At 29.0% G+C, this 16,083-nt stretch overlaps 2 protein-coding genes across 3 annotated transcripts; one reads left to right on the plus strand and one right to left on the minus strand.

The window, feature by feature from the left end:
• The first annotated feature begins 1,603 nt into the window (after nucleotides 1–1,603).
• On the plus strand, nucleotides 1,604–4,051 carry LOC107064231 (uncharacterized). The gene is made up of 3 exons (XM_015316656.2): nucleotides 1,604–2,503; nucleotides 2,591–2,797; nucleotides 2,865–4,051. The coding sequence occupies exons 1-3, from the start codon at nucleotides 2,402–2,404 to the stop codon at nucleotides 3,081–3,083; spliced, it is 528 nt and encodes a 175-aa protein (XP_015172142.1). The 5' UTR covers nucleotides 1,604–2,401; the 3' UTR covers nucleotides 3,084–4,051.
• On the minus strand, nucleotides 3,517–12,330 carry LOC107064363 (uncharacterized). 2 transcript variants are annotated; one of them, XM_089178354.1, is made up of 4 exons: nucleotides 12,104–12,330; nucleotides 7,128–7,457; nucleotides 5,999–6,136; nucleotides 3,517–5,543 (listed from the first exon to the last, which is right to left on the minus strand). In XM_089178354.1, exons 2-4 carry the CDS (start codon nucleotides 7,407–7,409, stop codon nucleotides 5,022–5,024), a joined length of 942 nt encoding a protein of 313 aa, XP_089034480.1. In that variant the 5' UTR covers nucleotides 7,410–7,457; nucleotides 12,104–12,330; the 3' UTR covers nucleotides 3,517–5,021. The 2 variants fall into 2 exon arrangements, with proteins under 2 accessions (XP_089034480.1, XP_015172487.2); XM_015317001.2 differs by having other exon boundaries at nucleotides 7,128–7,461.
• Nucleotides 12,331–16,083: the final 3,753 nt, after the last annotated feature.

The following is a 16,083-nucleotide window of genomic DNA, read 5'->3' on the forward strand; positions in this document are numbered from 1 at the left end:
CAAGTGCACAAATGCATCCGTGCATCAGCACAAAAAATAAGGTTATAGTAATTTATATCATTTTATTTTTGCGGCTATCATTTTTAACTTAATAACTGCACGTGTAGTTAAATAAAACAAAATAAAAAGTAAATCTTGAAAGAATACAAAAGAAAAAATACGAAATCAAGAAACCAAAATGCTTTCATGTAACCACTTATTAATATCTAGACAAACGGAAAAAAGTATGTTAATTTAATAAGTATATTTGTAATACTTAATGGATGTACAAATTTTCTCTCCTTTTTACATCAACATTCAGATAAAGAAGAAAAGTATTACAAATCTTCAAATTTCAAGGAAACAAAAGGAAGGAAATGAATCGATGTGTCCATAAAATTCGTCACATTAAATATTTTTCATCGTTCTCATGGTCGATGACCACGAAAAGGGAGAGAGAAGTGGGTTCGGTTTCGCAATAGAGAGGACTTTGGAGAATTGTTAAGTATTCACATCCCGAATAAATGCTGGCCGTGATGCGGCCTTAACGAAGATGAGGCTTGGCTGATTTACCTTCGAATTTCGACGGCCGAATTTTTTTTTACGTATTTATCTTTTTACATTTGAGATTTCAATTGGAAAAAAGCCAAATCGAGCCAAATGGGATCACCGTGTCGTTGTATATTGGAAAAAACTGTGCAAAAGTTCACGCGTAAAATGTTAAACGTGTGAACGAGACAAAAATCAATGCTTAATGTTTCTTCAATGTCACTAATTTTTTTGTCATTATTTCGTTAAAGATTCTTTGATTAGGTAAAATGAAGCAAATAATAAATATATTAGGTTAAAAAATTCATTTCATTTTTTTTTAACAAATTAAGTATTTATTTATAAAGTAATCATATAACTGTTATTCTTCGAAATAATTTTCATTATTTTCAATAAATTTGATCCATCTTTCAGATAACTAAAAAATTCTTTGATGAAAAAAAAATAACGAAATTTTGATGCAATAAATTTAATATCAAGGTGTCGAATTAATTTCTATACCTAATATTGTATTTTTTAAGAACAAATGATATGAAAGGGAATTATAAGGAAGATTATTTCGAAGAAAAAAAGAATTCTGTACAGTTTTTCAATTCCTTATCGTTTTCAACTTTATAAACATTGTTATTTTTAATGGTTGTCTTTAGATTCTAAAAAAAATAAAAAATTTTACCTTTTCATTAAAAAATTATCTACTCACAAATATCCTAAAGTGAAAAAAATTCATTTTATAGAACTTGTTCAAGATTTAACGACAAGAATAATGAAATAAAGTTAGACTGTAGTTAGGTTTATTTAAAGCAAAAAAAAAATAAAATTAATTGTTTGTAAGAAAATATCTTTCTTTTAATCAAATAGGTAAATAATTGGTACTGTTAAAAAAAATTTTGTTTGAAAGAAAATTAGTAAAGTTATGTTATATCATTTATTATTGAGCTGCCATAAAAATTGTTCTTATTTATTGGCGTTAAGCTTTATTGTTATTTTGAAATATTAAAAATTAAACATTGATCAAGCGTATTGGTAATAGAATTAAAAACAACTCTGAAAGTATAGCGAATCATTTTAGCTTATGAACGGCTAATATTTATTTAAATACAATTTGATAAAAAATTATATTCTTAAAAAAAAAACTCAAAAATAAATACAATTTATTCTTAATTTTGTTAAAAAATCAGTACTCACTTATATTAGCATCATTACCGATTTCGTAATCGGTGAATCTTCATTGGTGGGTGCGTGCTTTGAAAAATGGTGCTGAAAAGATCGAAAGGAATCCTTAAATGCAAGGAGTCAGCTCACTCCTGTCAAGGTCGTACTCTCTATGAATAAAAATGAATTGTTTGGATAGAAGAGCGTGCACGAGCTTCTGTAGACGGATTAGACAGCTTAGAATGAGTCGCGTTAACGATCCGTTAAGGAACTTCTCAACGACAAATTCGGTAATCAGAATCGACTAGCCCGTTTGACTCGTCTTCTCATCGACCAACGACCAACGACCAACAATAAATATTAATTCTAAATAGACGAATTATTTACCGACGAACGTAAGACACCACATCATCGGACGGTCGGACCATTTGCATCGGGCCTTCGAGGATGATGTGAACGTCTGGATGGTCATTGGTCATTGGCAGACCAAACGTGAAGAATTTACTGATTCGGACGTACTGAGAATTGGCCATTCATACAATATTCAAGATCCTTATCCTCGCTTAGCTATATAACACCCTTCTGCGATTCGGATCTTCAGTCACTTCAGAATCTCCGAAGAAAGAAGCTGGTAAAACTTCCAAAAATTACTAAAAAAAAAAACATTCAATCAAACTTATACACTATTATTCCGTATATTTCTCAAAAGTTAGCCAATAAGATGCATCGAATCGTATTTACCGCACTTTTCTGTGTTTTTGTATCAACGATATATGCAATTCCTCAACAACCAAAATCCAAGAGACCTACACCCGTGTTTAAAGTTAGTAAAAGTATCATTACTCTTTCGAAACTATCATTACAAGATACGTTAACAAATAAAAAAACTGACTTCTCTTTCTTTAAATAGCAAAATCAAATAGGTGGTCTGCAGTTACCGGACAATGCTACTCTTATACGAGACAATATCGTTGATACATTTTCTTGCAAAGATAGAATTTATGGATACTACGCTGATATGGAAAATGAGTGTCAAATATTTCACGTGTGTCTACCACAGTCAAGAAATGTCGTCAAATGGAGTTTCATTTGTCCTGCAGAAACTGTTTTCAATCAGGTAATTATATTTATATTATTATTATTATTATTCAATTATTTTGATTATAATTTTATATCGTCGTTAGGCCACTTTCGTATGTACGCGAACGGAAGAATCAATTCCTTGTGAAGAATCGGAACAATATTATAGTTTGAACGAAGAGATCGGTAAAGAGGAAGAAAATACCGAAGAAGAAACTACAAGATCTGTTCCAGCAAACGCTGACGTCGAGCCAATTACAAACAAACCATTTTCCAGGAATTCAAGAATTTTAAAGCGACAAAGATATTTCCAAAAATTTTGAATAACATATACCACAAATAAATTTACTCTTCGACTTTTACGTTGCACGAGAAACGATGAAATACATTTAAAAAAAATTTTTTTATATGCTACATTCGCTTGCCTTCAATACGTAAATACATAATCATGATATTGTAAAAAGAATTACTACATATTATGTAAGTAATCGTACATGTAATAAGTTAAAATATTCTATATTATCTTTATTTTTTTTTCTTAGTTGTAATTATAATCGTGTAAAAACAAGAACTTTAAATTATTTTTCTGAATTATTTGATGGTCTCTGAAATTTCTTTTAAAGACTTTTAATTCGTTGGTTAAGATTTGTGTGTAATTTTACAAATATACGTTATTAAATATCGACCTTGTTTTGAATGAATTCCTTATAAAATATCATTAATTATATGTCGGAAAATAAAAATTAACATCATAAGTCTTTTAGAAGAATATTTGTACTAATATAATATGTAATTTAAGTACAATACATACTAAACACAGCAGTAATGGAGAAGATAATGTTACTAAAAAAGTGACTTATCCATCTAGTGTAAAACTAATTGGAAATACAACGAAAAGAAAAGAAACTAAATAGAAATATTAAATACCATTATCGTAATATTAAATACAGTGTTGTTTCAAACACCCAATTATGTGATCATTGATATGTATCGATATTGGTTTTCCAACTTAAATAACTAAATATATATATATAAATAGAATTAAATCTAAAAAAACGTAGGATAAATGATTAGAATCTAAATGATTAGAAAATAGTATCGGCAAGATAATACAAAATCTAACGTGTATATTAGTCTCCTAATTTCTTATGTATAAAAAATACTTCCAATATTATATATTGTAGATACAATCTTTGCTAAAACATTACTAAATCATAAAATAAAATAAGACTCGATTAAAAAGATGATTACTCGAAAAAAAATTAACTTATTACACAATGAAAAAAATAAACACTCAACACACAAAGCGGCTAGAAATAAATTCAAACTATTTTTTTTTTTTATTATTATTGTTTTTTGTTTTTTGTTTTTTAAACGCGATCATTATTACACACTTTTGTCGCAAAATCCTAAAAGTCGCTTCGGCAAGTCATAAACTACCGCTGACTATATGATTCTTTTCTTCTATTCAGTATCTTTGGATAGCTAGCCATCATGTTGTGGATAGGCAATGCCCAACCTTTCTTCGTAAAGCCAATAAAAATGATTAAACACATAATAATCTGCATTTTCATATTTACGGAAAAAAATAATCAAAATATCTTTTCGTTTCATTCGAAAATCATTATAATTGCAATAAGATGATGGAACGTTTAATTCCATAATTACACTTCTGTTGATCTTCAAATTAAACGGAAAGAAAACATTGTATATACATATATATGTACAAAATGCGTTACAATTATTTTTTATATAAAATTTGAACAATTTTTATACACGAAACCCGTATTTCCTGTATAATAACTATTTCTTATAAAATAAAATATACATAATATTATTAATAATATGAAAAGTTTGTCTCCTTCAACGCTGGTACTGGCATACGTTTATATTCTGTTTTTTTTTTTTAATTAAGTAAAATATATACATAAGTATATAAACATTAGAAATAATTTACTCTGTAGGAATTATGGTAAAGCCAAAAATCTATAATACACTAGACAGATATTTTCCATTAATTGTGCTTATAAACAATTTTCTATTGTCGTAACCCTGTATCGTTTTGTTTCCTGTAAAATGCAACGTTCTCGACAGAAATGTATTCATCACAAAATGAACATAGAAATATTTCAAATCACTCGAGTTGCAATTTTTGTATCGTTCGATAACGTAATTACACGTATTACATTCGTACGAAAGAAACGTCGAAAAAAAAAATACTTCTTTAAATTACATGGTTAGTCTCTGAGAAATAAAATCATTCACGCTTCAGAATCCATACAAAGATCGGCTTCGATTTCTTCAGGACTTCGAAGATCGATAGCGAACCTTTTCTTGGTATTACTGACCACATTTTGGGAATTAGCTTTGTCCTGAATCTTGACGTTTCTCGAATAAATTTCAAATGCAGTTGCAAGTGCATAGGTGAGTTGTCTGGCATGATGTTTCGATTCACAAACAAAGCCATGACACTCGAAAGGTGAAACCCTTCGAAAATTGTCCGTTTCACGAACGACGATCATTGAGAATACCCTGGTATAAACAAGATCTTGCACGCCATAGGATATATTCTCGATTGCGTACATTCTCGAAGAATTCGCTTCCTGCTTCCTCTTGTCGAGCGGTAAAAGTGCTACACCTTCTTGAGAGACCACTAGTTTGATCAAAGGCAGCATCGTATTGGTCGGTAAAGCTTTAGCCGAAGACACCATGTTATCGACCGGTTGTCTGGTATGTTTTATGCCCCAGAGGCCCCTTGCATCGTGGGATCCTAAATATTTTACCTGTAAACATCTCTGACTCAGTTTCTTTTGTCCTAGATAAAGCAACCGTTCCTTTCCACAAAATATTATATTATAACTGATCAAAATACGTTTATCACAATGTACGTTTATTACATCATAATATTTTAAAAATTTTGTAGGCTACTAATACGTGATTTATATCAACCAATAAAAATACCGTACATACGCGCGTAATGTATCGAATCGGTACCGATACAGGTAGATCAATCTTGTTTTTACTTTAAATGGGACTAGAATATCGACATAAATACGCTTGTTTACACTTATTTACCAGATGAGGTATTACAAACGAGTATGCGAACGAACATTAGATGTATGTGGGTATATACATAGTCATGTAAGTCTCGAGAGATCAGGTAAACAGAAAATTGTACCTGACACTACCAGCAGGTACTTTCGAACGAACATTCTAAAGTATTTGCCTTAAACCGTACCTGAAACACCTGCGGCAAATCAGTCGACCCCTCGAACACATTATTATCAATCGACAGACGAGATAATTTTGTTATCAGGTCTTTCTTCTTTTCCGTCGATGATGATAAATTCTTCATTTCTTCTGTACGATTATTTTTCTATAAACAATAAATTTTAATTTCATATTATGGATTAAATATATATCTATATTATCTTATCAGAATGTTCGCTTACAATTAGAAAAAATAGAAAAAATTATATTTTCAAAGCTACAGAATATGAGAAATCCATTTAAAATGTGATAACGAATTCTTTTAGGTGTTAACTCTAATACAACTTTAAATTCTCTATTAAATACTTTTTATACCTCTCTCTATTTTTTTGTAAGAATGAAATTTTTTAAAGATCTATAAACACTGGAACTAGTCAATTATTACAAATCTAACATATAAATGCTATTTATTTATACTTTCTAAATAATTTTATGAACGATCGTATTACTGTGAAATGATACAACTGTAATAATTAAATAGAACATAAAAATAATATAGATTCATTGTATGCATGGTAATGTAATAAGATTTATGTATACATGTAAATATACGTGGGTGTAAATACGTTTACAAATGTGTAAGCGACACAATAGGAAATAAACTTAATAACGGTAATAAAAGTTAACTGACGTGTACTGAAAGTATAAAAACAACTCATAAAAAGCGAAATTGGTTGGCGTAATAGCAAATAATGCGTTACCAATCGATGATAAACAAACCATGCGTGTTAGATGAACTAAATAACATACGTTAGTATGACTGACCACGTTTTCACTGACAAGAATGTAAATATGAAATAAAAATATAAATTGACAGGTCGTTCACGTGGTACTTGTAGTATCACTCTCTCTCTCTCTCTCTCTCTCTCTCAATGAGATTCATATTAACCTTATTATAATCAGATAACGTTAATTATTCTTCGTTTATTGTTAAGATTTACATATAATATAATTGTAAGGTTTATTAATAGATTGAGTTTATTGTTTAAATCTAATTTAATATTATTAGATATATGATTTTGGATAAAAAATTAGAAATAATAAAGAGAATAGATTTCTTTTAGAAATTAAAATTAGACTTATGTTAATTAACTTACAGATTGTTCTTCGAGTTTGTAAGGTTTAGAAGATGGTTTGACTTTGAGATGATACTCGACGACGTTCGGTATGTTCGGCGTGTTGTTTGGAACTGACGAGGGGGAGGTCTTGGGACGGTCAGGAACGTTGTTTCCACCGCTTCCACCGGCGGCCACAGCCCTCGTCGGCGCTGAAGACGGCTCTTTCTCCTCTTGTATTTGTCCTCCTTCTTTTTCAACGGTTAAAACCTTCACTAGGGCTCTATTGTCCCTTTTAGTAAACCCAAAGTCGTCGTCTTCCATACTGAAGCCTTTCTTTTGGTTAATCTTTTCCGAGATCTCATCTATTCTCTATCTGAAATTTTTTTTTTTTTTGAAATTTCATAAAGAAACTAAATTATATAACATATTGTTATTTTATAGTATTTTAAATAAATTATATATGTGTGTTAAATATACATTATAAATTTTATTATTTGAAGCAACTCTTATACTTAATAGAAATTTAAATTAAAGAAAGTTTCTACACGTTCGCGGAAAAAATGCAATAGCAGCACATAGGCACGCACAATTCGCGTACTTGGCAAAATGTTAAAATAAAATATTATTCAATTTTCAAAAGCATACGAAAAGATTTCAAATATACTCTGTGTATGTTAAAATATTTTAAGTAATCTTTTTAATAATTTTAATATATAGAAACAAAATATGTTAAACAAGTTTATAGAAATATATACATATAATTTCGAAAAAAAAAAACAATTTTATTCAATTAAAACGCCGAAATTTCAAGTATAATTAATTAAAAATGTTAAATATGTTTTTCAATAATTCATCATTCCATTGGTTAACCAAATGGAAAAGATCACATATCTCCGAAAGGGGTTTAGAAAACCCTTCAATTAGTATTTAAGAGATTATAAATAATAGATGTTAAAGAAAGAAAAAAACGTGAGAATAACTACATCGTCGATCATTATTACTATCATCTCCGAATGTATCCAAGCATGTAAATAAAAATAAGACTCAACGTTTCTGAATTACACCGGAAAACAGCTGTCGAGCGGCACGTGTTGCACCTTGCGCCTTCGTTGTTCTCAATCGCCACAACGATCGTTGCATTTCCTTAAGTATATAAGTAACATCGTAAATGATATCAAATCAATCTAATTACAAGGTCATTACCTTGCCTTATCTATTTCAAATTATAGATAAAAATATATTATTTTCTCAAATTAACAATTTTTGGAAACAATATTAATATAAAAACCTTTTTTGTGCTTGTAATATTTTACAAACTCCTATTATTTTTGTTGAATCCAAATGAAATTTTACGTAATTGCTATTTATGATTAAATAGAAAGTTATAGTTATTTAACTTTTGCGAAAATATTAGCTATAAAATAAGTTATAAGAATATAAACAAGTGAAAGATAGAGAAAAGATTGTTGTATATGACTGACGTGAATACGAAATGAAAGAGAAAAAAGGAAATTAGGAAGTTGATCACATTAGAGATGCATACGAATTATTTATAGAAAATTTTATTAGAATAAAACAAAAGTAGATAGATTTGTTGAGTAATTATAAAAAAAAAAAAACAGATTAAAAATTTTATATATTAACAATATGTATTTAAATAATTAAAAAAATATATCTATTTGTAATTTCTTTGTAACTATAATTCAACTACTTGATCATAAATACTAATTACAAATCAAATAGTTGACATAATCATATTAGCAACTCTCTTGATTTTATATAAAATATTACAATTATTGTTAAAAGAAAAAAAATAATAATATAATAAACTCTCCAAATTATTTTTATCCAATTATAATTAATTATAAATGTGTAAATAATTCTTATAACAATTTTTAACGAACTACAGAACAAAAGAAGATCGGCGGATATTCGAAGTTCGATAAGCGGAAACAGCAAGGAGGGAACGTGTGCACTCTTTCAAGTTTACAGGAAGTGAGTCAGGTGACCGATCGTCAGGTGAGGAAGGATTCATTAACGTATTCCGTCGGTTACGTTAGGGTTACGTCTGAATACGTTAAATAACCGCACTTGTGAGTGTTGTTGTGCATCGTATTTGGTTACAGTGCATCGAAACAGTCAAAACAAGTTTTGTTAGTTCATCGATAAAAACATTCAAATAGAACACCTGAGATCAAAAGGAGCCAATAACCAAAAACCATTGTAAATGAACTTTGCGAATTAAATATAAATGTGAAATATTTCATATTTCATTTATAAATTAATAATTATTTCATAAAAGATAACAAATATACAAAATATTATATCAAAAGCAAAAAATTATAATTATATTTATTGAAGCTCTAATATATAAATAAAAAGAGTTCAAATTTGAACATTTTTAAATATTAAAATGTTAATTTACTGATTAAAAAAAAAATATAGCTAAATACAGGCTATTATAGAAATTTTTCTTGTATAAATCTGTACATTTATTTTTGCACTTATTATTAATAATATATTCATATTCCTGTTTTAAAGTACTATGTCGAAAAAAATTATTGCGTGAAGTATTTTAGTTGTAATCAAAGTTAAAAAAACATGTCAGAGAAAAAAGATAAATAATTCAAGATAAACTACACATTCACGATTATATTTTAATCGCAAATAAAATGATGACTGTGCAATTGTTAAAAAATAATTCATGTATACGAGTATTGGCAAAAACATAGTATCTTCAATACTTAAGTGTTATAAAAAATGATTTAAAAATCTGATCACATTAATAATTTAAAATTATATTTAGATCTATATAAAAAAAACGTTAGTTTACTTTTAGAATACACCATATGTTTTACAAATACACCTGTCAGCCAGTTACACCCACGTAGAATAGATAAAATGCGAACATACTGGACGACATATAGAATGCCATAATTAAAATATTTTCAAATAGAATCGCCAATTCATAAATCTAAACATTAAGCCCTATTTTAATTATTAGAAGATAATCCAATGAACTGCAACTAATACAATTTTGTTATTTCGAAATTTGAACTTGGAATGCATCAAGAAAATTATCGTTCGATTCAACGCAATTTCTCAATCGATCCTATCACATACTTTGACAGATAATTAATACGTAGCAAGATAATGAAAAAGAAAGAGAGAAAGGTAAAATGAAGCGTAACGGTGATAGTAAGGATAAAACGGAGCGATAGACAGTGGCTGCTCGTTATTATAGTTTTCCGTTAGGAACTTCCGTTACGTTTCAACGATGATATCGTACTCTGTTAGAAAATATCGATATAACGAAATATTTCTGCTGAGCTCGAAAGAATATTTCCGAGAAGCACATACTTAAAATTTAATCTAGAGAAATTTGTTTGCAAATAATATGATTATAATATCTTGCTGTAAATAGATATAATAATAAAAAGCATTGACATCAAATAATTCATTTCATAAAAATCCAGATACCAATAAATTATTTTACAAAAATTTGTAATTAATTGAATCAATTATTAGTCGATTATAAAACTATTTAAATATTAAAAAGAAAGTATTATATAATTAATAATTGTATTTCCTAATAACGATCGATAAACAAATATTTCACTTGTAATCAAAAAATCTTGAATATAACGAAATATCATTTCATAGTAATAACAGGTAAAAATTATTTCGATTATTATCAAAATTACTTGGTAAACAAAAAATTGACGTGAGCAAGTCGATACTTTACGATATAAAATTTGATACGACATGGACAGGAAAACGCGAGATTCACGAAGCGTGGAACTTTGTTGGTATCGCCATTGTCAAGTCTGATTTATACCAGACATCACGAAGGCAAATGATTTCCCTTTTCATTTGGAGCCTACGGAAGGGTAGCAAAGAGACCGGAAATGCTCGTGAATGTCAGACCGGAAGTCGTTAGATTGTGTCACGCTAGATCTCAAACGATGCGTGTCACATCCGTTCGAAACAAAATTCCAATGCTTGTGAATTCGAATCGATGAAGAAAATGACGTTACCGTTTGATAAAATAGAAGGTATAATCGTAATTTCATGCAATAATGAAAGTTAACTGTAACGAATCACGAATTTAGTTGAAAAATGATATATCATATAAAATCAACGATGAACGTTAAACGATAACGCATAGATAACTCTCACTTGAGCCTTTGAATCACAAGAACGATATCAAAGTTTATCTCGGATAAACATTCGAAGATAACTAACATGAGTGTGACTTACATTAAAATCTTGACACAACATTTTATATTTTTTCATTACGTTTCCAAGATAGAATTTACACTATTATGATTCAACGTTACTGGCTTTTTCATTATACCTATAGATATATTGACAATGAACGATTTTTAAACAATGCAGAATTTATCAACATTTTCTAATATCTAATTAGAAATTTATTCTCGTAGAAAGGTACATATAGAAAACCGGTCACACTTACTACACAAACAAACACGTATAGATACATACATAGCGACATACAAATTGATGTCCCGAAAACGGTCACGTCGAAACGACGTTGCTTTCACAAGATGAAAGAAGAACGTAGAAGAGAAAAGTACTTTTAGCAGAGGTCCCACATCCAGAATAGCATTAAAGACAATCTACGAATATGAGGATCTAGGATTCCATGACTAACCGACGTCGCGATGTCCACAAGGACGTTACGCTTCGTGAAATGCAACGCCACGACGACAAAAAGTTCTTTTTTTCGAAGAAACAAACACTAGAAAGTTCAAGGTTAGACATCTAACATGTTGAGTCTTCGCTTTCTAAGCAACCAGTCGTATATTAGATACATAGAGTTATATATATATATATATATACGTACACATTTATGTAAGATTATAATAAACTTTATAATCAGTTTTCTTTTTAAAATTCTATCAAAAATAAATGATTTTACTGTTATTACACATGAATTGGAAAAGATGTTTAAAAAAAAAGGTAATTATTTAATTATATATTATTAAACCCACCGATAAAAGTGTATTTTACTTCAAGTTATCGTCGAACGATCCATATTTCACGTTTTATTTCGAAATGAAAATACGATCGAAATCACCGGACGAGATATTCGAAAAATCAAAAAGCTAATCTAGGATTCGCGAACGATCAACTCGCACCTGCGGTATGCGCTGTCGCGTGCGAGTGACTGAAAATGTGGGGCAGACCGAGACTCTCTGGGCACACCGTTCAACTCGCTCGAACTGATAAAACCGAACGACGCGATTCTCCGTTACCTATTTTGTTACCGCCTCTTTATCGATACACGTTGATTTTTTTCCCCCCTATATGTGTGTAAGTACATACATGAGTGAGAACAAACGCGTCAACGAGTTCAATTTGTACTATAAGATACGGCGATAAAATTCTCATGTGTTTCAATAAAAGCACAGATTTTTTGTATTCTGATATTCAAATATTTCTTTTTGTTCTTAACTATCTTTATCATGCTAATAACTTTTATATGTACAGTCTTTTTTATTTATTTTTTGGTATAAAAATACTCATCCATTCGTTATTTTCACATAATTTAAATCATTTCTTTAATGAATATTTATGATAATTATAGATAATCTACGTGAATTAATATATACATTTTCTATTAAAAAACAAAAGTAATTTTCTTATTAATACAATTATGAATAATTGTATTCTTACAATATTTATCTTTTCATTTGATTTATTATTACTGAATGAGAAGAAATGAAATATTAATTCTCATTGCCTTCCACGGTTTATATACTCATTGCATACTCGTCTTTGTATAAAGAAAGAAAGTTCTTTAGGACCATGTCATTTCTTCATAGTCGCTTTTACGCATAGGAAAACCAAAATATAATTATTATCAAAGAAAGATACTTTTTATGTAAGCCTTATTAATACAAAGCCATTATTACAAGACATAGCAACATTTCCTGAGATTCGTTTTAATTGTTGCCGCCAGTGTTATCGTTTGCGTAATTCAATGTGTCTTTTTTTAATACACGCGATATACATACAAGTAATCTCAGAAAATATTCCAACTATTTTTTATATGAAATAATTTATTAGACAGTTAACAAAGAATTGAGAAATCTTCAAGTTTATAAAGAAATTAATGGGCTTGATGAAATATATATATTTAAAATTTAATAAGAATATTATTAAAATAGTTTACTCCTAATGTGCAAATTATATTTATTTAAAAAATTATATAGATAATAGAGGGTAATAAGTAACAATCTGTAAAGAATTAATTCACGTATCGTCTATATTCAACCAAAAGTTATTAACTACATTTTTATCTTTTTTTACTTCATTACTCCAAAAAAGCATTAATTAGTAGTATGTTAAAATATTAACAAAAATTATACTTTACCCAAATCTAATTTCTCCCATTAAAAATTTGTTTGACGAATAATAATTCAGATTTGTAAGTTCATATATTGTTTTTTTATACAAAATTTGGTATTTTTTATCATCGTAAAAAAAGTATAAAAAATTTAAGTATAATACTTGATATATTACATAAAATAAACAATTCTCTCTCTGTACAGTTAAAATTCATTACTTCGAAATATTCCAAATATTTGAAACTAGTCCTAAGAAATAGTCCAAGGAATAGTCCAAGAAAAGTTATCCGAATATTTCATGTCAGTTTCTCACTGTAGATACATAAAACGATATTGTCACACAACTTATATTTCTTATGTAAGATTAAACGATGCCACGCAACGCGTGTACGTTGACGATGCTCGCCCCTAAAACAAAACAAAAGCCGAACAATCGAGTTATTACGAGCATATCGTAGTGAAGTAAATTGCCTTCGTGAATTAGATCGCGAGGTAGCATAAACGTCTTCTTGTCACAGTCTCGACACATTGTAATTTAATATTATATCACTCTAGAACGTATAACTTTTCTCTTCGTGCCGTATCTCTTTCATCATCACTATATGAGTCTTGAAACTTTGCAAAAACAACGAAAATTCGAATTTTTTTCGAAGGGCTCGAAAAACACTAGACCCAGCCCATTTGAAGAATATTTTTCTAAGTTAAGTAGATACCAGTATTAATTTTTAATAGCTTAAAAATGTTACTAATTAATCTTGTTACTCTTGGATTATCTTTATTTACTTTGAACTAAAGAGATTTATTTTTAAACCACTCAACGCACAACGACGCGACATACTCGTCCGCATCGCACCGTTGGAAATTTCCATCGCCATTTTCAATTACAACAAAATCTTGATTAAGCAGCTTGATCAGGAAAAATCAGAAAAATAAAATTTTCTGTGATTTTTTTATATTACATTTTCGGAATTTTTTCCAATTCTTACAGTCGTAAATATATGCATAAATAAATTCAACTAGAATGTTTAGACAAGATAAATAAAAATGATTTTCTTGACTGATTTTTCCAAAAATCGTGAATTAAATGATTATTCATTCACATTAATCTTTGAAATGTCTTCATCTGTACAACTATAAAATACATGAGAATAAGTCTCGTTTCTCTGTTCGCAAGATAAAATAGTAAGAAAAGATGATGCTCGGAAGTTGGCTAATTATGAAATTGCAGAGCTTATAACTGACGAAGATGATGTGCGAGAAGTGCCACGTAACTTGTCTCTCGTGAAACAGATAATTTAATCGAAAGAGATAGCTAGATATTGAAGTTTTTTTCAAATTAATCTATATCTATTATCTTATTCATATAATTTTTATAAGTGCTTAAAATTCTTCACGAAATTTCTATTAACGACACTCATTATCTTTCATTTTATCTAACAACGATGCCAACTTTATGAACGAAATATTGCGTAAAAAAAAAGAAATGAAAAATTTGCATTAGACACCGTGGTATATACTTTCTAACGAAATAGACGAACACTCGACTATGATAATTATCTTTTGAAAGAAGGAAACACGGTTTTACCCTCCGACATTTTCATCTTGCCCACCACCTCGGTTATAAATTTAACCTCGGTATTCGCTTAAATCGCACAAATAATAAAGCGGACCTTCTCACGGCTTGAAGAACTTTGCATTTTGCAATTGCCTCGATATATCTAATTAGAAGGCACCAAGATAATTTCATTAAGTCTTTTAACTATTCGTTCATCCTTCCTATCGTTGTAATTCAAAACGTATAGCTACGAAAATAAATTGAAAAATTTACCAACAATATTAATACCATGAAATATCTAGAAATTAAAAGTAGTATACATACTACCTAGATACGATTACATAGCATTGACGTTTACTGTCTACATTCCATACCAATTTGCACGTCAAACTTGTAAGACACGAAAGGTACAATTAAACGTCTTTAAATTGATACGAATCGTACTTCGAAAATCCTGGCTTCTTTGTTACGCGAATAAACACATCTGATTCAATGCTAACAATTCTTAGCAATGACTGCTCCTTGTTCTTACCTTTTTCATCATTTTCTTTAAAAGAAAAAGAAAAAGAAAAAGAAAACAAGAATAATATGTGAAAAGAGTTGGTAGTTGTGTAAAAATATATGTTTTATGCAAATAATGTGTGACGTTTCTAACTCGATGTTAAACAGGATATTGAGTAACTGCCGAATCTATTAATATTATTATTAGATACATCTCGAAATGATTTCTCACGTTTGTTATACTTCGGCTTAACTGGAGTAATAGTCTTGTTATGAGTTAAATATAACATAGATATCTCTTCGTGAGAGCGTTATAACGGTCATCCTCTCAAAAGTTCTCTCTTCTAAGTATTTCACAATAAGAAATTAGAAATTATTATTTTCTCAAAAATATAATATACCAACAAAAATGTATTTAACATAAAAGATCCAAGGCTCGCGTATATTTCAATATCAGATTTTATTTTACATTTATTATATTCATGATTTATATTCCAAAATAAGAAAACAAGTAAAAAGGAAGCTTCTGTTATGAAGAAAAAAAAAAAGAAATGGGCCATCGGTC

This window comes from Polistes dominula, unplaced genomic scaffold (genome assembly GCF_049000335.1).
Source record: "Polistes dominula isolate Pdom_NZ unplaced genomic scaffold, Pdom_raw_medaka contig_77, whole genome shotgun sequence".
NCBI classification, from domain to species: Eukaryota; Metazoa; Arthropoda; class Insecta; order Hymenoptera; family Vespidae; genus Polistes; species Polistes dominula.